This window comes from Ornithorhynchus anatinus, chromosome 1 (assembly GCF_004115215.2).
Source record: "Ornithorhynchus anatinus isolate Pmale09 chromosome 1, mOrnAna1.pri.v4, whole genome shotgun sequence".
Taxonomy (NCBI): Eukaryota; Metazoa; Chordata; class Mammalia; order Monotremata; family Ornithorhynchidae; genus Ornithorhynchus; species Ornithorhynchus anatinus.
This window is the reverse complement of record NC_041728.1, coordinates 52,545,266-52,569,367: the sequence shown is the minus strand read 5'-3', so window position 1 is coordinate 52,569,367 and position 24,102 is coordinate 52,545,266. Positions and strand designations below refer to the sequence as shown.

The window sequence follows — 24,102 nt, the reverse complement described above, 5'->3', positions numbered from 1 at the left end:
AAGTGCTTAACAAATGCCACCATTATTATTATTATTAAATACAATGCTGCCTAGATTCTGTACTTTAGTGAGGAAGAGAAGGGAACGTGGGACAACCTGATTCCCCTGTGTTTACCCCAGCGCTTAGAACAGTGCTCTGCACATAGTAAGCGCTTAACAAATACCAACATTATTAAGGGAAGCAGCATGACCTAGTCCATGGGCCTTAGAGTCAGAGGACCTGGGTTTTTTCAGTCCTGGTTCTACCCACCTTCAAAGCCTTATTGAAGGCTCATCTCCTCCAAGAGGTCTTCTCTGACTACGCCCTCATTTCCTCTCCTTTCACTTCCTTCTGTGTCACCCTAGCACTTGGATTTTCACCCTTTATTCACCCCTCCCTCAGCACTTATGTACATATCTGTAATTTGTTTATTTATAGCAATGTCTGTCTCCCTTTCTAGATGGTAAGCTCACTGTGGTCAAAGATCGTATCTACCCACTCTGTTATATTGTTCTAGTGTACTCTTCCAAGAGTTTAGTACGGTGCTCTGCGTACAGTAAGTGCCCAATAAATTATTGATTGATTGATCTGCCACTTGCCTGCTGTGTTAAGAAGTCACTTAACTTCTCTGTGCCTCAGTTCCTCATCTACAAAATAGGAATTAAATCGTACTCTTTCCTACTTAAATTGTGAACCCCATGTGGGACAGGGACTGTGTCCAGCCTGATTATCTTCTATCTACCCCAGCACTTAGTTCAGAGCTTGGCAGAGTAAACACTTAACAAGTACCATAATTATTAAAGGGAAGAAATAGGTCACTTGGAGTCGAGTCATGGCTGCAATTGCTTTCAAATTAGGATGTTTATCTTATTTTTATGGAGATAGGTTAGACACACCCTGGGTCATTCAGAATAAAAGATCAGATCGTAGGTCACTCAAAAAGTGTTTACTGAAAGTTTCCCTGATTTGAGCTGTAAACTGCTGTCATTTGGGAAATCTCACTTTATCTAATCTTTAAAAAGAGATTTTCATAGTCAAGTGCATAAGGGAGTTTTGCTAGTATGCAACAACAAAGTGTTATTAATTTTAATAATTGAAACTTGTATACTACCACCACAAAATTCAAAATATTGGTTCAGATTTGTACTTGTAAAGCATCAATTGAATCTAGGATTCAGTCACAATTTGATTCTTATTATCAGTTATAGATCTTTGTCAAATAAATAAAAAGAAGAGAAGGAAAGAGGGGGAAATCACTAAAGTGCTATTTTGTTGAAGATGTTTAAATTTAACACTGAAAGCTAGCATGTAGTAGTTGTTACCAGAGCATTCATAGCTCAACTACCTTGAGCTAGGGAAGCAGCGTGGCTCAGTGCTCAGAGCACCGTCTTGGGAGTCAGAGGTCACGGGTTCAATCCCGGTTCAGCCTCTTGTCAGCTGTGTGACTTTGGGCAAGTAACTTAACTTCTCTGTGCCTCAGTTACCTCATCTGTAAAATGGGGATTAAAGCTGTGAGCTCCACCTGGGACAACCTGATCGCCTTGTATCCCCCCCAGTGCTTAGAACAGTGCTTTGTACATAGTAAGTGCTTAACAAATGCCATTATTATTATTATTATTTACCTTATTTCTGTAGGGGGGTAGGAACTTTAACAATGTGCCCAGTAGTTTTAAATGCAAACCATATTTTTAATATTTCCCGCTTCTTTCCGGTTGAATCTCACTTCAAATGTATAATCACTAGTAATTTCTGCATGCAATTAGACAATTTAAGATCAAATAATATTTGTAAATTCAGGAGCACCTTCTAATTTTGAAATAAAATTTTAGGCATGCTTCAGGGCCAAAATAGTAAGACCTAATGTAGTTGAGCTGTGATGCTTTAATCTAACATTCTTTCTGGGTTCTGAATATCATCACATCTTTTCTTAAATAGAGATACAGCTGAAATGAGCACTTATCAGTCTTCTCAAGTCTCTGCTTCTTACTCCACTTCTTGCTCTTTATCTTACTTTAAGATAAATAAGTATTGCCTTTTTTCCCCTCAGAATTAAATGTTGTGGGTATTTTTTTCTTTTCTCTTCAAAGGAAGTCGACTGTGAATTAATTGGCTCAGTTGATACTCAGGAGAACAGAAACAGGCTTTTGAGACAGTACACATCAGTGGGACTGGCACCCAGTCTAAGAATCGTGAATAGCACCTATTCCAGTGTCTTCCACTTTAAAATGACTCTGGTAATGTTTTCAATAACTGCCTTTAATGTAAAATAACTTTCTTTCCACACCCTGTCCTAGCATAGTTTGGTTCCACCATTTACACCTTTTAATAGCCAGCATTTATAAGCTTTCAATTTGTAGATATTAAAAAATAGAAGTGATATATTCAAGTAGGAAACACTTGGAAAATATTTAAGCTTGACTTGTATACTCACCTATCAATGATGTTCTGAATGTAGACTATGCCACTGCTCCTCAAATCAGCTCACTATTTAATGCAGGAGTTACACTGATATAGAAAATGACTCTTTATGAATCTTTACAGAATCAGAATTACAGAATTACACCCATTTTTATTGCTCTTTAGTTGTTGTTTACCTCCCACAATGTGCCAGATATTCCTCTGAATATACACTAACATACTGCCTCCCATTTTGAAGTTTGCATTTTAAAATTTCTTGGCTCATATATCACTTAAATTGAATTTACATCAAACATGTAATGTCTCATTGCTATACTTTTTGGTTCTATCTTTTATTCATTTATTCAGTCATATTTATTGAGTGCTTATTTATTGAGCACTGAATTGAACTTTTGGAAGAGAACAATATAACAATAAACAGACGCATTCCCTGCTTACAATGAGCTTGCAGGTAATGGGATTTTGTTTTCAGTTTTCGTTTTTACCCCTTATAGTTTGTCAGACTTAGAGTGGACATCATGGAGGTTGATAAACAGAAGGTGGGGAAGGTGAGGATTGCTTCCAGCATGAAAGGGGATTAGAGAGGAATCTTGAATAAATCCATCGTATTTATTGAGCGGTTATTGTGTACAGAGCACTTTACTAAGCGCTTGGGAAAGTACAATACAACAGAGTTGGTAGACACATTCCCTGCCCACAAATTATTTCTCCATCCTTACTGACACCCATTCGCATTGCCCTCCCCAGTTGTTCCAGACATTAAACTATTAAACTCCCTTCTCAAACCCCATCCCCCCCCCCCAGTTTCCCCCACCACTTGCCCCTAATGACCTTTCCACTTTATTGAGACAATCCACCAGGTGAAATATCCCTAAAACCTCCCCTGACCCTCTTGGGTCCTTCCCTCCTGCCCCTTCTTCAACTCTCTTAGCATTCCAAGCAGTATCTCAAAAGGAGATTTTTCACCTTCTCTCAGAATCTACTCCTTCCGTCTGCACACTCAACCCCATCCCTTAGCACCTTATCAAAGCACTTGTCCCCTCCTTTCTTCCCTCCCTGGCCACCATCTTCAACCATTCTCTCTCCAATGGTTTCCTCCCCACTGCTTTCAGATATGCTCGTCTCCCTCATCTTGAAAAAAAAAACCCCTCTCTTGACTTCATGGCTCCCTCCATTTATCGCCCCGTCTGTCTCCTACTATTCCTCTCCAAACTCCTTGAATGAGTTGTCTACACCCACTGTTTCAAATTCCTGTCCTCCAGTTCTCTCCTTGACCCTCTCTACTCTGGTTTCTGTCCCCTTCGCTCCACAGAAACCACCCTCTCAAAGATCACAAATGATTTCCTTCTTATCACATCAGTGGCCTCTACTCCATCCTAATCCTCCTCCACCTCTCATCTGCCTTTGACACTGTCATCCACCCCTTCTGGAAACATATCTAACTTTGGCTTCATTGATACTGTCCTTTCCTGGCTCTCCTACCTCTCCAGCAGCTTATTCTCAGTCTAATTCACAAGCTCCTCCTCTGCCTCCCATCCCCTAACTGTGGGAGTCCCTCAAGGTTCAGTCCTGGGTCATCCCCTTCTATTCTCTATTTATTCTCATTCCCTTGGAGAACTCATTCACTCCCATGGCTTCAAGTATTATCTCTATGTAGTTGATTCCTAAATCTACATCTTCATCCCTGATCTCTCTCCCTCTCTGCAGTTTCACATTTCCTCCTGCCTTCAAGTCATCTCTATTTGGATGTCCCACCAACACCTCCAACTTAACATGTCCCAAAACAGAACTCCTTATCTTTCCAACCAAATCCTGTCCTCCGGATTTTCCCTTCACTGTTAACAGTACCACCATCCTTCCTGTCTCACAAGTCCATAACCTGGGTGTTCTCCTTGACTCATCTCCCTCATTCAGCACACATATTCAATCTGTCACTAAATCTTGTCAGTTCAACCTTCACAACAACAAGAAGTGTGGCTTAGTAGAAAGAACACGGGCTTGGGGGTCAGAGGTTGTGGGTTCTAATTCCGCCTCTTCCACTTGTCAGCTGTATGACTTTGAGCAAATCACTTAACTTCTCTGTGCCTCAATTGCCTCATCTGTAAAATGGGGATTAAGACTGTGAACCCTACTTCTATCTACCCCAGTGCTTAGAACAGTGCTTGGCACATAATAAGCACTTAACAAATCCCATCATCATTATTATTATTAATAAAATCCCCCATTTCCTGTCCATCCAAACTGTTACCACATTAGCGCAAGCACTTATCCTCTTCCACCTTGATTACTCTATAAGCCTCCTTGCTGATCTCCCTGCCTCCTGTCTCTCCCCACTCCAGTCCATACTTCACAATACTACCCAGATCATTTTTCTCCAGAAACTTTCGGTCCATGTTTCCCCACTCCTCAAGAACCTCCCATGGTTGCCCATGCACCTCAGCATCAAAAGAAACTCTTTACTATTGGCTTTAAAGCACTCACCCTGCCTTCTCCCCCACTGCTCTCCTACTACAATCCAGTCCTCTTCTAATGCCACTTACTCACTGTACCTCGACCTTTTCTGTCCTGCCACTAATACCTTGCCCACGTCTTGGCTCTCTCTGGAATGTCCTCCCTCTTGATATTCAACAAATACTCTCCCCACCTTCAAAGGCTTATTGAAGGCACATCACCTCCAAGAGGTCTTCTCTGATTAAGCCCTCATTTCGTCTTCCCACTCCGTTCTGCATCACCCTTGCACTTGGATTTGCTCCTTTTATTCACCCTTCTCTGAGCTCCACATCACTTAGGTACATATCTGTAATTTATTTATATCAATGTCTGTCTCCCTCTCTAGACTGTAAGCGCATTGTGGTCAGGGAATGTGTCAACCAACTATTATTTTGTACTCTCCCCAAGTGTTCTGCATACAGGAAGGGTGAAATACACTTGACTAATTGATTCATTGACATAGAGCTTCCAGCTTAGAAGAGTAGAAGATATCAGTGGCTCTTTCAGGTCTCTAAATGTGAAAGACGGACCATAATCCTAAATGAGGCAATGGGGGCTTAGAACAGGTTTGTTCCCAATAAAATAACAAAATCTGTTATTGTTTTTCTGTTGAAGGACATGTCCTGGACTATTAAAATCCCAAGAAACACAATAGTTGTAGGTACAGGTAAGAGCAATTGATTCACTATGGCCATTTTAAATAAAGGTTAACAATGATAGCAATTCTTATTCTAATTCATAATTAAATGGGAGTGTTTCAACTACCATCTCTACACAAATGATTCCCAGATGATCTAACTCTCTAGCCCTGACCTCTCTCCTCTACAGCCTCACATTTCCTTACCATTGGCTTTAAAGCAGTCCATCACTTTGCCACCTCCTATCTCAACTTGCTACTCTCCTACTACAACCCAGCCCACAAATTTCACTCCTCTAATGCCAACCTTTTCACTGTACCTTGATCTTATCTATCTCGCTGCCGACCTCTCACCCATGTCCTGCCTCTGGCCTGGAAAAACCTCCCTCCTCCTGTCTGGCAAAAAATTACTCTCTGCTTCAGACCTTTCCTGAAGACACATCACTTCTAAGAGACCTTCTCTGACTAAGCCCTCTTTTCCTTTTGTTCAACTCTCTTCTGTATTGCCCTGACTTGCTCCCTTTGCTCTTCCCCGGTCCCAGCCCCACAGCACTTATGTACATATATGTAATTTATTTGTATTGACGTCTGTCTCCCCCTATCTAGATTGTAGACTCATTGTGGGCAGGGAATGTGTCTGCAGAAATGTGTGTGTTATGCTAATATTGTATTCTCCCAAACACTTAGTATAGTGTTCTGCACACAGTAAGTGTTCAATAAATACAATTGACTACACTGATTCAAAGACTTATCCTGTTTTAACTAATTAAGAATTAATAATGGCATTTGTTAGGCACTTATGATGAGCCAGGCTCTGGGGTAGATATAAGATATTTGAGTTGGACACAGTCTCTGTCCCACATAGGGCTCACAATCTTAATCCCCATTTTACAGATGAAGGAACTGAGGCACAGAGAAGTTAAGTGACTTGCCCAAGATCACACAGCAGGCAAGTGGCAGTGTCAGGATTAGAACCCAGGTCCTTCCATCTCCTAGGGCCGTGTTTTAACCAATAGGCCACACTGCTTCTACTGACTACTGCATCAGCTTCCTTGCTGACTCCCTCTCTCCTGTGTCTCCCCAGTCTAGTCCTTACTTCACTTTGCTGCCTGGATCACTTTTCAAAAAAGTGTTCACTTAACCTCTCCCCATTCCTTTAAAAAACCTTCAGTGGTTGCCCATCCACCTCTGCATCAAACAGCAACTCCTTACCATTGGCTTTAAGGCATTCACTGGACCTCACTGGACCTCGATCTTGACTATCTTGCTGCTGCTTACCCACATCCTCCCTTTGGCCTGGAACTCCTTCCTCCTTCATATGTGATAGACCACCATTACCCCCAGCTTCAAAGCCTTATTAAAATTACATCTCCTTCAAGAGGCCTTCCCCAACTTGAGTCTTCATTTCCCCTTTTCCCCCCAAACCCCGCATTGCCTATTCATTTGGAACTGTATCCCCACTCTGCCCCTTGTCAGCTGTGGCTGTGTGACTGTGGGCAAGTCACTTCACTTCTCTGGGCCTCAGTTCCCTCATCTGTAAAATGGGGATTAAGACTGTGAGCCCCACGTGGGACAACCTGATGACCCTGTGTCTACCCCAGCGCTTAGAACAGTGCTCTGCACATAGTAAGCGCTTAACAAATACCAACATTAACTGTATCCTTTAATCACTTGATATTCACCCCAGCCTCAGTCCCACAGCACTTATGTACCTATCCATAATTTATTTAAAAGATCATGCAGCATGGCTCAGTGGAAAGAGCTCGGGCTTGGGAGTCAGAGGTCATGGGTTCTAATCCTCACTCCACCACTTGTCAGCTGTGTGACTTTGGGCAAGTCACTTCACTTCTCAGTGCCTCAGTTACCTCATTTGTAAAATGGGGATGAAGACTGTGAGCCTTATGTGGGACAACTTGATTACCTTGTATCTACCCCAGCGCATAGAATATAGTAAGTGCTCTGCACATAGTAAGCGCTTAACAAATACCAACATTATTATTATTATTATCATGACCACCAACTCTATTATACTGTACTCTCCCTAGCACTTAGAACAGTGGTGTGCACACAGTAAGCACTCAATACCATTAATTGAGTGATAGATACTAATAGGATAACTATAACCTCAATGGCAGAAACATGCATAAACTTGAAAGCATTCAATTTATCTTTGACTCTCTTTTCTCATCCTTATAAAGGGGATCAGATACCTTCCCATTAGACTGTGTGCTGTCTGATCTGAATGTATTGTGTCTGCCCCAGGGTATCGCACAGTGCTTGACACATACCTAGGACTTAACTAGTACCACAATTACTCTTAGATGACAAAAAGATGTTAAATAAAAAAAGTATGTGTGGAAGGGTGAATATCTGTAAAGAAAAATTAGGCTTTGTGGTATTTTTCAGTCTAAAAGTCACTACCACATTCTCTGTATTAAATGAGAAAAACTTATTATGTCCTAATTCCTTATTTTGTTTCCTCATAGATATTGCTGCAACGGAGGAATGGTTTGTAACCATCGCACTACATGATGGATTAAATATATTTTCTACTGAAGGGACACTCTTGGATATTTTCCGAGGTAAGAATCATAAGACAAGAGAGATCATTTCTTCCAATGTCTCTGGATTTCATTCAAGGCTGTGACCTGGGCCATACAGGAAATATGGACCAACCTCAACCCAGCCTGATCAGTCATGATAACTTTTATCATTCTTCTTCTTCTTCTTCTATTTGTAAATCACTTATTATATGACAAGCACTGTTCTAAGCGTGGAGGTAGATTCAAGTTAATTAGGTTAAACACAGTCCCTGTCCTACATGGGCCTCACAGTTTAAGTAAATGCATTTCAAAATTTATTACATCTCATGATTGATTTAAATGTTTGAATCTTAAATGCTCAGTTTAGAAAAACCTAGATTTAGAAATCTAATCCTATCCAAAGTGACCATAAACCAAATTCTTGTATTTATCCCCCATGTTTAGACTCTGAGCCTGTTGTTGGGCAGGGATTGTCTCCATCTATTGCTGAATTGTACATTCCAAGCACTTAGTACAGTGTTCTGTAGTAAGCACTCAATAAATGCGATTGAATGAATGAATAATCTACCTGCATGTAGCACACTGTCACATCACCCCTGAAGAATGTTAAGTGGCTTCCTACTCTTCAAAGACAAGGAATACTAAAGAGATAACAACAACCCTTCAGAACTCTCTTTAACATCTAAACCCTAATGAACACAAGGGCCTGTAAAGAAAAGACCCTTTTGACAATTTTCCAGAAACTATGCTTAGGGAGCATCTCACATCTTGAACTATATCTCATTCATATTTGTGCTACTTTGTTTATTTGGATTATCCCTGAGTGATACTCATACCTCTAAGCCAAGATCTGTCAACAAAAGACTTCTCCCGTGTGTTTGCAGATCATTCCAAAGCCATGTAATTTGCTTATTTTCATTTTCTTGAGAAAGGGGTGGTTTTTGCAGTAAGAAAGTTGTTTTTGTTATTATAATTATTCATTAGTTTTTAAGCTGGTAATGACGAGGTCAAGGAATAGCTTCAATATCAATTACTATTACTATTAAGTTATTAATTGGAACTTAATAACTTCAAGAGCTTTATTTATGCCACTTCTCTGAAGACCCAGTAAGAGGAAACAAGCTTGAACCATAAAATGGAAGATTTGGATTAGAAATAAAAAATAATTTTCTAAAGCCTAGAATGTTTAAGCACTGGAACAGATTTCTGAGGTACAGTGTGTTATCTCCTGCTTTAAAGATTTTACAAGATTATATTCCAATTATATGTATTGTAGGCCCGCCTAGCTGACATGTTGTCAACACCCTAATTCTCTCCCTGAAGAGCCAGGGTGGGGTCAGTTTTACCTGGTTCCTTGGGCTCATCCCTTTAGGTCTACATTGAGACCTGATTGGTTTGGGACTCCTCCCTGAGTTCCACTCTGCCTTGGGGGAACTCCAGGGACCCAGGTACCTTAAACTACAAGTTACAGTTCTGTTGTCTCTAGGCCCAGTATAGCTTGAGACTTTTTGAGTTACTTCAGGTTCTTGAAATCGTGAGCAGGGCTGGTTTTGGGTGCTGACAGCAGCGGCATGGAGAGACTCGAGGGTGGGAATTCAAGTTTACTACGCAGAAGGAGGCAGCAGTAAACCACTTCTTATTTTTACCCAGAAAACTCTATATATATGTTTCTGGAACAATTGCAGATGGAGGTGGGCATTTTGGGAGAGATGTGTCGATGGTGTCGCTATGGGTCAAAGACGACTCGACATAAGACAAATCCAGAGTAGGCATTTGGGGGGGTGGAGGGGTAGGGAGAGGGTCAGGAGGGAGCTTTCTTCAGGCCCTGACTAACCTTTATTATTATAATCCTGATGGGGTGGATTAATTATTTACAGGATTTATTTTAAACTTCTAAATTTGGTTATTCTACAGAACCTATTCTTCAGTGGCAACTTGGAGAAATCATGGACCCCTCTGAAGTTAAAGACATAATACCACACTTGACAGCTCTCACATTGACTCAAAGCCCCTGTGCAAGTGATGTAGGAATAATTGGACTCATATGTGAAAATAATTTTCCTGGTAAATTGGCACTTGTAATTGTGAATGTTCCTGGGCTATCTGTACTCTATTAACCAAGCGCTTGGGTTTCCAAATCCTTTAACTGCAAAATCAGATTAAGATTTTAGGGTTTCCATTCTATCTTTCTATAAAATATATATTTTTGCACTCCCAGTTTCTACTCAGATAACATTCTTTCCTAGGATTCACCCTCCCAATGTAATCTGGTAGGCAGAACATTATCAAGGCCTGTAAGGTCCTACAAACCCCTTCCAAGTAAGCAAGCCCACCTCAATTTTCCCCTGAAAATAACATCACTATTAGTCTCTAATGTGGGATTTCCCCCCAATTAAATGAAAATGGAGGCCTCTTTGCTGTAAACCACCAAACAAGAACTAAAATTAACAGTCACTTTCATTCATTCATTCAATCGTATTTATTGAGTGCTTACTGTGTGAAAAAGCACTCTAATAAGCACTTGGGAGAGTACAGTCACTGTAAAACAGACACACCCATGCCCACAATGAGCTCACAGTCTAGAGGGGGAGACAGACATTAATATAAATAGATTACAGATAATAATAATGTTGGTATTTGTTAAGCGCTTACTATGTGCAGAGCACTGTTCTAAGCGCACAGATATATACATCTTTGCTGAGGGGATGAGGAGGAGAATGAATGAAGGAGCAAGTAAGAGCCATGCAAAAGGGAGTGGAAGAAGAGGAGAGGAGGTTTAGTCAGGGAAGTCTTCTTGGTGGAGATGTGCCTTATATTCAGTAACATTCAAGATAGATATGGGATTAAAACCTCCCTGCAGGACCTGGGGGGATAGTGCTGTATGGGATAGTGCTGTATGGGCCCCAGGGATCATATCTGAACCCAACCCAACTCCCAAACCAGACAAGATGAAAGTCAGGATTAAATAATCACACAAATGAGAAAGATCACAAAAGAGATTGTACTCTACTTGAAGCTAGGAATTGGATCCATTAACTCTATTGTATGCTCTCAAGTGCATAGTGTGAGTCTCACAGAGTAAGCACTCAGTAAATTTTATAGATTGACTATTCCTCCTCACCCCCATTCCACCCCATTTTAACTAAGCCCTGCCAAGTAGGGAATCCCTATTTTGCAGATGAGGAAACTGAGGCACAGAGAAGTGAAACAACTTGCCCAAGGTCACACAGCAGACAAATGGCAAAGCCAGCATTAGAACCCAGGTCTTCTGACTTCCAGGCCCGGGATCTTCCCACTAGGCTCAGATGCTTCTCAGATACGATCCCTGCCATCAACAAATTTAACCTCGGGGAAATAATTTAACCTCGAGAATAGAATTTGAAATTAATCCCAGATGGAAGGAAGAAGGGGATGTGCACATGAATTAGCTGCCTGGGATCTGAGTGCCCTGACATTCCCAGGACCATGACCTTCCCACCCTCCAGGCCCTGTCGAGGGGGACATGGAGGGGCGACTTTGCCTTTGGCCCTGCTGTTGAGGTCAGCTGGTTTGCGGCTCTTTTTCTCCTTCCCCAGATCAGGCCCCATTGCTGTCCAGGAGAGAACACACCAATTGTCCCGAAATAGGTTGCAGAATGGGCGGGAGCGGTGGGGACAGCTGGGCCGAGGCTACTGGGGCTAGGCCAAGCGAGGACCTGCCATGCCCCTGCCTCCTTGGCCCTAGCCCAGCACTTTCTCTGCCATTAAGGCGTCTCCAGCCGGAATGGGACAACTGCTCCCATCCTCTTTCTTCTGGTCTCACCTAGCTCTCTCCTGCTGCAGGGCCTGCTTGAATGGGGGAGAGACCAGACTCCCTTCCGACCCCATCCTAGGATCGGGACTTCTAGACATAGGCAGACCTCCCACCTTCTCCCCTCTCCTTGCAGCCTGATAAGCGAGGAGGCATTAGCCCAGGCTCCCCAGCTCCCTCCCTGGCAATGCAGGAGAGAGGGGGTGGTCTAGAGGAGCCCACCTAAACCAATGGAGAGCTTACCTGCTGCCAGATCAAAATCAAATTATTTAAATCATAAAAACCACTGTATGAAAGGAATGTATAAATGACTTTGGAATAGGCAAGGGGAGGATGGAAAGTCTCACGCTAGTCTACTGACCCAAACTCTTATTAGAATTTATTCAATCTGTTTTCATCTGATTCTCACCACCATTGTAGAGGAAAGCTAGGTTGTCAAACATAGTCCTGTTCTTTGGTGATTGATCTACAATGCTGAGGCCAACAATTGCTTTTGCCTTGTTAACCTTCTGGTTTTTTGTCTGTTTGTTTTATTTGGTGTGTTTTTATTAGGCATCGTCTTAGCCCGGACATATTCTGGATTTCAGTCTGAAGATATAACCTGGTTCAATTTGACTAACAACCTCTGTAATATATTTGAAGAAAGTAATTCCTCTTCAAAACTGATAATAATTAGCATCAATAATTAAAGTCTCACAGCTTTTTCATGAGGAAGATCCCAGGGCCTGAATTTTCAAAGGGAAGAAACAGAGATCTAAAGACTGTATTATTCAAGTCCAAGTAGCAGCCAGTAGCTGGAATTAGCATTGGGATTAAGAATAGAGGGTCTCTGATTCCCCATTCCATCATCATTAATGGTATTTATTGAGCGCTTATTGTGTGCAGAGCACTATTCTAAGCACTTGGGAGAGTACAATATGATAGGGTTGGTAGACATGTTCCCTGCCCACAGGGAGTCATTTTATGACCAACCAGTCCAAATTCAGTGTTATGACCCATTATCCTTACACTAAAAGCAATAACACAAGAAACTAGGTGGGAGGTTCTCACAGGTCCAAAAAAAGTCCAAATTCATCATTAGTCTTCAGAATGTTGCTGCTATCCATGTATGTGCTCTTTCCAAACACTTATTTTATAATTAACTTATTATGCTATTTTTCCTTTTTCAGTATGTATTGACTTTGTACTTGTGGATATCATTTTAACAAATCACCATTTTGTAATCCTCTCATCTTGGGGCCTTTTTATAAGTGAAGATCTCCGTTATCCAAAGGGCCAAATTTTACAGGTATACATTTGTATTCTACTTGAACTGCTGTATTAAATGTCCCTAAATATATGTTAAATTGTTTAAAACAATTAAGATGCTTAGTCTGTAAGCTGTTGTAGGCAGGGAACATATCTACCAACTTCTTTATATTGTACTCTCCCACGTGCTTAGTACTATGCTCTGCACACAGTAAGCACTCATTAAATATGATTGATTGATTGAAGATTCTTGATAAGATAGCTGTATGTAGGCTCTTTTAGTTTAGCCTAGGTCTTTCTCAGCTAATAAAAATATCTGTGAAAGCACAATGAAAGAGGATTTTCCCTTTGAGTGGGACTAGAGTCAATTTAGGAAGTTAGCAGTAGTATTAAGTTAGATTAGTTATATTAAAGAGATTAATTAGTATTCATCTCCCAAGGGCCCAAGGCCACTAAGCAAACATTTTTAATCAAGAAGATTTTTTAAATATTGCCAATGGAGCTGGGGAATTAACGGAAAAGATAAGGAGTGGATCAGGATGGAGAGGGTGGTAAAAAACCTTAAAAATTGTGATGTTGGGGAGAATCAGTGAATCAGTGAGATTTATTGAGTGCTTACTGTGAGCAGTGCTTGGGAGAGTATAATACAGTATAGGTGGTACAGACCAGATCTCTGTCCAAGGAACTTGCAGTGTAGAAGGGGAAATAGACATTGAAACAAATACAGATAGGGAAATGGCAAGGTATAAGGGTATGTGCATAAGTGCTGTGGGGCTGAGGGTGAGGTAGATATCAAATACATAGATGACAAAGAAGGGAGAGCAAAAGGGGAAAATGAGGGCTTAGGGGAGGCATCTTGGAGGAGATCTGATTTTAGTATGACTTTGGAGGTGGGGAGAGTGGTGGACTTTTGGATATGCAAGGGGAGGGAATTTTGCAATGTGCAGCACCCCTGCCTGCCTACTTACTTGTTGGAAACTCTCTGCCCAGTGAGACTATGGTGGCAGGGAGGAGAAAGTGCCATTGGCATGGCACAGACTGCTATAATAAATTCCTCTGCTCAGTTTCTTGACCCTGAAGCTAAAAAACGATATTCCTCTGTCCCTCCCGACAAGAGACTACAATATCATTGGGCTGATTAGTAGCGGTTGACTTAGTTTGTTGTGTGCAGGGAATGTGTCTGTTTATTGTTATATGGTACTCTCCCAAGCGCTTAGTTCAGTGCTCCGCACACAGAGTAAACATTCAATAAATAAGACTGACTGGTGCAGGAACCACTGAAGAAGCAGACCTTTTTGCTACATGCTTCACTTTTTTTGTAAGATATTTGTTAAGCTCTTAATGTACGCTAGGCCAGTCTTAATCCCCATTTACAGATGAGGTAACTGAGGCATATTTAAACCGCCGGCCCCATGTCGCACAGTGACGGTCTCCGACATGATTAACCTGTACCTATCTCAGCACTTAGAATAGTGTTTGACATGTAGTAAGTGCTTAACAAGTACCATAAAAAGTGAATTGCCCAAGATCAAGCAACAGACAAGCACCCAGGTCCTCTGACTCTCAGGCCCATGCTGTTTCCACTAGGTCTTATAGCTTCACCTAGAGTAAGATTATGAAGCAACTTAAGTAATTTACTTTTTCTTATTTCTTTCTCAGAATCTTTCTAAAACAATAGGAAATTCATTGAGAGGATGTAGCTTGCAGTAGCATCCTAAGTATGGATTCTAAACTTAAATGAGTCCAAGGGGTTATCCAAATCATGGAACATGTCTACCATCTCTGTTATATTGTACTCTTGCAAGCACTTAGTACAGTGCTCTGTATACAGTAAGCTCTCAATGATCGACTGATTGATCAGGACAATTCCTGGCAAATAGATTCAGTTTGCTTCAGGCCAGGATTAGGACTTAGAGTCAATCTGCAGTATCTATTTATATTAATGTCTGTCTTCCCCTCTGGACTGTAAATTCGTTATAGGCAGGGAACATGTCTACCAACTCTCTTATACACTCCCAAGTGCTTACTACATACAGTGCTCTGTACATAGTTAAGTGCTAAATAAATGCTATTGATATATTGATTGATTGAATCCATTTCTTCTTTTGAATTTATTTGCAATTATAAATTTTTGTCTTTTTTTTCTAGTTTTCGAGAGCAAACTTCTGTGGTTTTGAGAAGGTAAAAAGTGTTAAACTATAAGGAATGGTAAGGGGAATGTGGTATAATTATAATGGTATCTTGCCACAAATGCTCAGTTACCTGCAGAAATGGCTTGAGAAATCTTGGCATCATAGGTTGAAAGGTGTAAATTGGTCCCTCCACTGGAACACTTCTGTAATATTCTTGGACTGTATTATCTTAAAATAGTAGTTAGAGAGTCAGCTTAATAAGGAGGAATAATTATCTATTCAAGTGATAATTAACCTTTCAAATAATAATAGTGTTTACAGAATGACTATTGTGTGCAGAGTATTCTCCTGGGCACCCTAGGGGTTATGAAGCCTGTTTTCAAGGAGTCTAATAAGAGACCATATTGTACTCTCCCAAGTGCTTAGTACATTGCTCTGCACACAGCACTCAATAAATACAACTGACTAACAAAAATAGAAGATAATCATTCAAAATTACCCATCAGGAGAAAATAACAAAACAGTAGTTAAATGCAAGGGTAGAGTTTATAAAATAATTAATTGTGTAAAGAAGAGCTGCGTTCCCAAGAACGTTCAGAGTTAGTCCAGGAAGAAAACTTCCTTTTCAAAAAAAGACTACCCAACCACCTGTGAAATAACATGAGCCAGTACACAGAAGTAGCCATATATTGCACTTGATTTTCCCTAGTTTGTAGGGTAAATAGAGATAGAAGGGGTTATTTGGAATTCATGTAATATAGTGTCTAGTCACTGATAATATAAAGCATTATAGAAGTCAATAGACAAATAAGAACATAACACAGTAAAATGAATTGGGGCAAAAGGCAACCTATGGATCAATGCCTGACGTAGTTTTACTGATTTGTTTGTGATTGGTTGTCTTTGTTTTTAATAGGATGACTATATTACATCAAGAATATGGTATAATATCCAGTGTCTAGCTAACAAGGAGAGTTTTGAAGGTAAATTCTACACTTTTTAAAAGGGACATGTATGAATAGACTACAAAAGTTTATAAAAATAAACAATACATAATTATGATGCAAATATGATGCAAATGTGTGAAAATATAAATATAATGGTTTAAAATATGATGAGGTTCAAATTATTGATCTAGATGGACAAAAATCTACTTTAAATCAATATCTTTCCATCAAGCAAATGGTCATGATTAATCAGTACATTTTATGAAAATATACATTGTTATTGCATTTGTTTTGTAAGATGTAGAACCTAGTACACTATGGGAACTCATATTCTAATGTGTCTTTAATTGTAAAAGTAACAATACTTTAATTGTTTCTGTTTCATAGATGATTATATTAGTATCTCCTTTGACAAAGATAAAACATTAAGCCAGGTAATGTATTATCATGAAAACAGGTAAGGGACTTGGTTGGGGTTCATACCTGCATCACTGATAAAATATCATTTCAAAAGAGAATATTTTTTGAAAGGAAAAAATACTTTCATTACCATTCCTAATTCCCAAATATTCCAATTTTGCCTTTGAATATGCCTATTTGGCTCCTGCCTAATTATATACACTGTATACTGGATTGAGCAGGACTATTGAAAATTTGGAGACTCTTTAGTTGAACTCCCTCAGATAACTCTTCAGAGTTCAAGGAACTCTGAAGTCATGGGGTCCTACTTACCACTAATAATAGATTGGGTATTTATTAAGTAAGTGTTTAATATGTACCAAATCATTGTACTGGTCAAAGATATCAACCCAAGATGGTCCTAGGGGCTTTAGGGGTGGAAGAGACATTGAAAACGTATTCCCTTAATCCCCCTGCCCTTAAGTAGGCATACCCCTAGTCCTTCTCATTCAGACTTCCCAAGATGGTGATTAGTAACTGGTAAGCTCGCTGTGGGCAGGGAATGTATTTGTTACTTGTTATATTGTACTCTCCCAAGCACTTTGTACAGTGCTTTTCATGCAGTAAGCGCACAATAAATACGATTGAATGAATGAATAAGAAGCACACATCCCCAGGCTTCCCACAAGGTTCCTTGACTGGTATTTTATCTCTCCTGTTCTTCTACCTGAAACACCAGACTTTGTCAGTAAACCCTCAAGGGGATGACACTGTCTCAGTCAATTAGTCAATAGTATTTATGGAGAGTCTACTATGGGCAGAGCAGTGTTTTACACCCTTGGGAGAGAACAAAAGAGTAAGAATACATGATCACTGGCCCCGAGGAGTTTACAATTTAACAGAGGAGTCAGACTCTGGAAGCAGTTACTTGTAAGGGAAGCAAGAGAGTATATATGATATGTTCAGAAATGCTATTGGGGTGGTAAGAATGTAAGTACTTACCTGGTATAAGAGGGCTGATGTGACAGTTGGGGGACATGAAGTGGGGAAATAAGAGATTAAGCAGGGAAGTCCTCCTGGAGGAGATGTCATCTCAGAAGGCCTTCAAAGAAAGGAAGAGCTATTGCCTATCAGATATGAAAAGAGAAGGTAAAAGTTAAAGTCAAGTGTAAGCCAGAGGTCAGAAGTGGGAAAGACAAGAATGAGGCTTAGCGAATAGGTTGGCTTTAGACCCATGAAGATTGCAAGTCAGGTGGAGTGGGAAAGGAGTGAGAAAAAGCAGTGAGGAGAGACTTAAAGCCAATGGTCAGGAGTTTCTGTTTGATGCCGAGGGAAATGAACAATCATTTATAGGGAGTTGTGTGCAAAAAGATGTCTAAGAAAATTGATCTGGGAAGTAGAATGAAGTAGGAAATAGGGGCTGGAAGGTCAGAGAGGAGGCTGATGCAGTAGTCAGGTCAGAATATGACGAGTGACTGGACTAGAGTGTAGCCATTTGGATGGAGAGCAAGAAACAGATTCCAGAAAGCTGTGGAGGAAGAACTGAAAGATTTGGTGGCAGATTGAGGGGATGAGGGAATTCAAAAAGAGGGAGGAGTAAAGGATAAAGCCAAGTTTTTTTAAATGATATCTCTTAAGGGCTTACTATGTTCCAGGTACTGTACTAAGTAAGCTCTGGGGAAGATACAACCTAATCAGGTTGGAAAAAGTTCATGTCCAACATGGGGCTCCATTTTCCAGATGAGGGAACTGAGGCCCAGAGAAGTTAAATGACTTGCCTGAGGTCACACAGAAGACAAGTGGCGGAATCAGAATTAGAACCCAGATCCTTCTGACTCCCAGATCTGAGTTCTATCCAGTAGGCCATGTTGCTTCTTCAAGGTTGCAGTTTACAAGATGGGAAGGATAGCGATGTTGTCAGTTGTGACAGGAAAATACGGTGAGCGAGAGGATTTGTGGGGTAATGTAAGACGTTTGATTTGACATACTGAGCTTGAATTGCCAGTGCAACATCCGCAAAGAGATAAGATGTCCCAGAGGTAGAAGGAAATGTCAGAGTGCAGAGGAGTAGAGAGATGATAGTTGAAGCCATGGATGGATGGGAGCAGATAAGCACCCCAAGGAAGCAGATGTACATCGAGAATAGAAAGGGACCCAGAACAGAGACTCGAGGGACACCACGTTCATTCATTTACTTGTATTTACTCAGCGCTTACTGTGTGCAGAGGACAGTGCTCTGCACACAGTAAGTGCTCAGGGAGAGTACAATACAACAATAGGGAGTATAACATGATGCATTGTCAAGAGAACCAATTGATCTGTTGATTTACCTTTGTATTGATTATTATTTGCTTTGACTGCACTGATGTACTTGCGTCTGTAAAATTAAAATATCTTTATTAATGGTACAGTTGAGAAATTAACTGTAGGTGTTTAATAAATGTTAAAAGTTATGAAAGTAAAAGTCTTAAGCTAGGAAAGACAAGTGGAGGAAGGCTATTTTTTAAAGAGCTTTCTTGCCGCTGCCAGGACCAAACAAAAATTAAGAATGTCTTACACCCTATCTCTAGGACCGAAATTTCTTAAACTCAGATTCAGTGCTTTTATTGAAAAGGGGAAAAGAGAAAACGATTTAATGACCTTGGGCATGTCACTTAGCTTCTCTGTGCCTCAGCTTCCTCACCTGTCAAAGGGTGATTCAATGTCTGTTCTCCCTCCAGCTTAGACTGTGATCTTCATTTGGGACAGGGTCTGTGTCTGACCTGATCAACTTCTATCTACCCCAGCACTTAGAACAGTTCTTTGCACATAGTAAATGCTTAACAAACACCATAATAATAACAATAATAATATCAATAATGATATGGAAACTCTGATCTAAATATCTGCTATATCCTGCCAGTAAATGAAAATTTGGACATGTTAGAGTCTGGGAGCAGATAGGTAGAAATCTCCTGGAGATTGCTTTTCCCTAAAGAAGCTGTGTGTGGCCTGGAGACATGAAGTCAGCCAGTGCCACTGGCTAGGGACCTACTGTGATAGTAGCTCTGATCTTAAAGCACTGGCAAGAAATTAGCCTTTTATGGATTAGGGGAAGAAAGGTGGTATAATTGAGTCTGAATTAATGATGACAGAAATGCTGATCAAGAAAAGTAGATGAAATCAGTGGGACCAAGCCCAGGATGAAAGCTATCTGTGCCTCTGTGTCAATGGGAACCGCCATGAGCTCGGGTGCTAAACATCTGAGCCTGCCCCTGTCTCCCCCTTCCCCTCTCCCTACCTCAACACCACTATCATACGTGCTAAATGCAGGGCAATGACCAGTGAAGACAAGGCCCAAAGGAGATTTTGCAACTGACTTAGATGAAATGGCACAGGTGAGTATTAGCTTTAGCTATGGTGATGGGACCACTGGGTCCACAAGGTCTGGTTTGAGTCCAAGAAGATGATTTATGCCATCAATTATATAATCAATTTCCCCAAGAGACATGACCCCATTTCCATCATTGGCATTGTATAACTAACCAGAATTGACATTTCTCAATAGAAGGGGAAGTTAGTTAACTCCACTTGTCTGCTGTGTGGCCTTAGGCAAGTGAGTTCACTTCTCTGTGCCTCGGTTCCATCATCTGTAAAATGGGGATTAAGACTGTGAGCCCCATGTGGAACAGGGACTGTGTCCAACCTGATTGTCTCATATCTACCCCAGCACTTAGTACAGTGCCTGACACATAGTAAGTGCTTAACAAATACTAATATTATTATTATTATCTCACTTTGTCAGTGACACACTGCAGTCTTAACTAATGGCTAGGGACTAAGGACTCATCTTGTCCACAGGAGGCACAGTGCACGGCAGTTTGAAGAATCTTAAAGGGCTACTAAACCCAGAATTTGGCCACAGCATCCCTAACTCCATTTTCACTCCAGCAAAAAAGACTAGTTAGAAGTAGTTTATGTGGCCCACAATTTAAGAATGTTAGCTACCTTTGGAGTCATGGTGGCGAGACCCTGTCTAATTCCTGGTTAAAATGGATTAGCCAATATCCAGAGTTGAGCGTGTGTCTGTGCCAGAGAGATATCGGCTCAGTGGACTACCGGGAAAATCTTGGTGGGCTAGTAATCTAATAATTTTATAGATTCCATGGCTAGTATTTTTCCTGGTAAAGTTTTTCCAGTTCAAAGGGTAATTTTAGCCGCAGTTCAGAAACTACAATACTCAGAGTATTTGGGTCATGTGGATTCAACAGACACTGTCAGGAGAGCATTGTATTGTACTCTTCCAAGTGCTTAGTCAGTGTTCTCCCCACAGTAAGAGCTCAATAAATACCATTGACGATGATACTGTTCTTTCTCACAAGCCTAAACCATAGCCTCATCACATCACTACATCACCATATCACCTTGGTTGACAGCAGCTCAGACTTTCCCCCCTCCTTATTCTTAACCCCTCCTCTCCTTGCGTTCCTCTTCCTGTCTGGGTGGTCTCGGAATTCAGGGCCTATCCAGCCTACAGCTGAGATGGGAAAGGGGTAGGTGGACACTAGTACCCCTGAGCATTAATAGCCAAACACAGAAAAACCCAGGCCAATCTGGAAGTTGGCACAAGGCAACTATAACTTGGACCTTGGACCATTGAATGAATGAATGAATGGGTTTTGCAGATGACTATTACCAGGGGGCAACTGGAGGCTCCAGATAGGGTCTCGTAGAGTATAAATCCAGGGCCTTGGGTTTACAGGGACCTAAGATGACAACCCCTCCACCCACCCAATCATGCTGTCCCCTTTCCCCCCACCCCCCCAGGCCGCTCTGCTAAGGAGTATTATTATGACACCCTGTTACCTCCCCTGCCCTCCATCCCACAGCTGCCTTCCCTTTAAAAAGGAAGTAGCATGGCCTAGTGGATAAAGCACGGGCTTGGGAGTCAGAGGACTGGGATCTAATCCCGCCTTTGCTGCTTGCTGTGTTTCCTTGGGCAAGTCACTTAACTTCTCTGCACCTCAGTTATCTCATCTGTATTATGATTACTAAGACTGTGAGCCCCATGTGGGACAGGGACTGTGTCCAAACTGATTAGCTTGTACCTACTCCAGTGCTTAGAACAGTGCTTGACACACATCATTTATTCATTCAGTCGTATTTATTAAGTGCTTACTGTGTGCAGACCACTGTAATAAGTGCTTGGAAAAGTACAATACAACAATAAACAATGACAATCCCTGCCTTCAACAAGCTCGCAGTCTAGAGCTGGGGAAACAGACATCAATATAAATAAATAAAATTACAGATATATACATAAGTGCTGGGGGTCGGGGTCGGAGGGAAGAGCAGAGTGAGCAAGTCAGGGCAACGCAGAAGGGAGTGGGAGATGAGGAAAAGTGGGGCTTAGTCTGGGAAGGCCTCTTGGAGGAGATATACCTTCAATAAGGCTTTTGAACTGGAGGAGAATAATTGTCTGGTGGATTTGAGGAGGGAGGGCATTTCCTGGGCTGAGTAGTGCTGGAATGTCCTCTAGACTGCAAGTTCATTGTGGGCAGGGAATGTGTCTGTTTATTGTTGTATTGTACTCTCCCAAGCACTTAATACAGTGCTCTGCACACAGTAAGTGCTCAATAAATATAATTAAATGAATGAATGAATAAATGAATGAAGTAAGCCAGCAGAGCCTGAGCTCTGCTCCTAAATTAGAAAAGTCCCAGAATGAGCATTCTGGAGCAATGGGAACTGTGGGGTCAGCAGGAGCAGTGGGACGAAGTGGTGGAGGGTTGCTGGGAGGAATGGAGGAAACTCCAAGGCCTTGGGTAGCTTACCCACCATCTTCTTCGGTGGCTGGCTAGCCACTCCCTCCACCCCCAATCCACCAGAAAAGCCCCTCGCTTGCCACCACAGCGGTCACCACCACTCTGCCTCCTGGAAACCTGCTGGCAGGGGGAGTGAGTACAGTGTGTAGGATGGTGAGGAGGGTGGCAGGATATGAGGGGGTGGGTGTAAGCTGACAGTGTCTTGATTAGATTTTTTTGTTTTTTATTATTATTATTTTCAATCCTGAGCCAGAAGCACAAGTGGAAGAGAATGATTTAGAGAAGCAGTGTGGGTCAATGGAAAGAGCACAGGTTTGGGAGTCAGAAGTCATGGGTTCTAATTCCAGCTCCAGCTGTGTGACTTTGGGCAAGACACTTCACTTCTCTGTGCCTCAATTCCCTCATCTGTAAAATGGGGATTAAGACTGTGAGCCCCATGTGGGACAAGCTGATTACCTTGTATCCCTCCCAGCACTAAGAACAGTGCTTGGCACATAGTAAGTGCTTTACAAATACCATCGTCATCATCATCATCCTAAAAGCAGGCAGGCAGATCTCTTCTTGAGAGAGAGATAAAAAGGATGAGTGTCCTTAATAAACCCTTGAGATCTCTGAGGAAATCAGATTTCCTTGGGAAGGATTCTTCAGGCCTATTATGCTAATGATAAAGTGGTGCTGCCCTAAACTGTGTTTTGTGAGGGGCACCCCAAAGATAAACCAAAGAAGAGGTCCACAGGGCAGGAGAGATTCAGAATTGTTGAAAGAAGGGAATTGTCACTCAGTAGAAATATGTGATACCAAAACCCAATGCTAATGTTTTAAATGCTTAAATTAATCACTAATGTAGGATAATCTTTCCAGGTAATATTGTGCAGTGTACTGCATGGATTCTATGGAAATGAAAACAGCTACTACTGTTTTACTGATTTATCTGACTGAACTTTCTCTTTCTGGTAGGTAGCTACGTGTTTCTATAGTAAAGAACCATTTACTGAATGGCACAGTTGCCTTCCTTTTTCTAAAAAGGTGGGCAAAGTCCTCTCCAGAAGAGTGGTATCATTTCTTGTGGACAATGAGAAGAAGTGTGGAATCAGTCTTTGTAAAACCGAGGTATGTCATGGATCCTGAGGATCCATTTCTGTGTGTTGCTCTCACCTACAGGATATGTTAATTACCTTTCTTAATTCACTTTCTGTTTCTTCCCTGGTTTCTTGCTGTACAATAACAGTCGTTCTGATAAAAAAAAAAATTGGCTTTTGGACTTACTCTACATTTCAAGGTAAAACTGGCCCAAGCCAGAAGATTTTTCTGTATAGTTGGCACGACTTTTTCAGTAACATTCCCAGATCGATCAGGATTTTTTGACCAATGCTACAAGTCAAAACTCACTTGTGCTGGGCACGGGAGAGAGTTGAGGGCAGAGACTCAAGCTTACAACAGGGAAGGAGGCATTGGTAAACCTGTATTTTTACCAAGAAAACTCTCTGGATACACTACCAGAATGATTGCAAATGGAGGTAGGGTGTTCTGGGAGAGACATGTCCATGGCGTCACTATGGGTCGGAGACGACGTGACAGCATAAGACAACAAGCTAGCTATGATAGTTTTTGAATCTCTCATGCTTGTTAGTAAAAGTCTGAATCCTGAATGCAATTCAAAGTGAAATTTCATTAAGCTACACAGAGTAAGATGAAACTCAAACTGCTTTTATTCA

At 41.2% G+C, this 24,102-nt stretch overlaps 1 protein-coding gene across 8 annotated transcripts in view; it reads left to right on the top strand.

Annotated features, from left to right (window-relative positions):
* The window catches only part of CATSPERB (cation channel sperm associated auxiliary subunit beta), a 65,793-nt gene that overhangs the window by 5,378 nt on the left and 36,313 nt on the right, over positions 1-24,102 (top strand). For 7 of the 8 annotated variants that reach the window (XR_003757521.2, XM_016226193.3, XM_007660514.3 and 4 more), the window contains 10 exons: positions 2,068-2,214; positions 5,504-5,555; positions 8,012-8,107; positions 9,983-10,132; positions 12,410-12,502; positions 13,027-13,145; positions 15,254-15,286; positions 16,154-16,220; positions 16,572-16,618; positions 23,345-23,497. Coding sequence is in view for 7 of the 8 variants with exons in the window: in XM_016226193.3 (XP_016081679.2) it covers positions 2,068-2,214; positions 5,504-5,555; positions 8,012-8,107; positions 9,983-10,132; positions 12,410-12,502; positions 13,027-13,145; positions 15,254-15,286; positions 16,154-16,220; positions 16,572-16,618; positions 23,345-23,497 (957 nt within the window). In the remaining variant the exon portion in view is untranslated. The remainder of the gene's footprint in view (positions 1-2,067; positions 2,215-5,503; positions 5,556-8,011; positions 8,108-9,982; positions 10,133-12,409; positions 12,503-13,026; positions 13,146-15,253; positions 15,287-16,153; positions 16,221-16,571; positions 16,619-23,344; positions 23,498-24,102) is intronic. The other variant, XM_016226196.3, reaches the window with a different exon arrangement.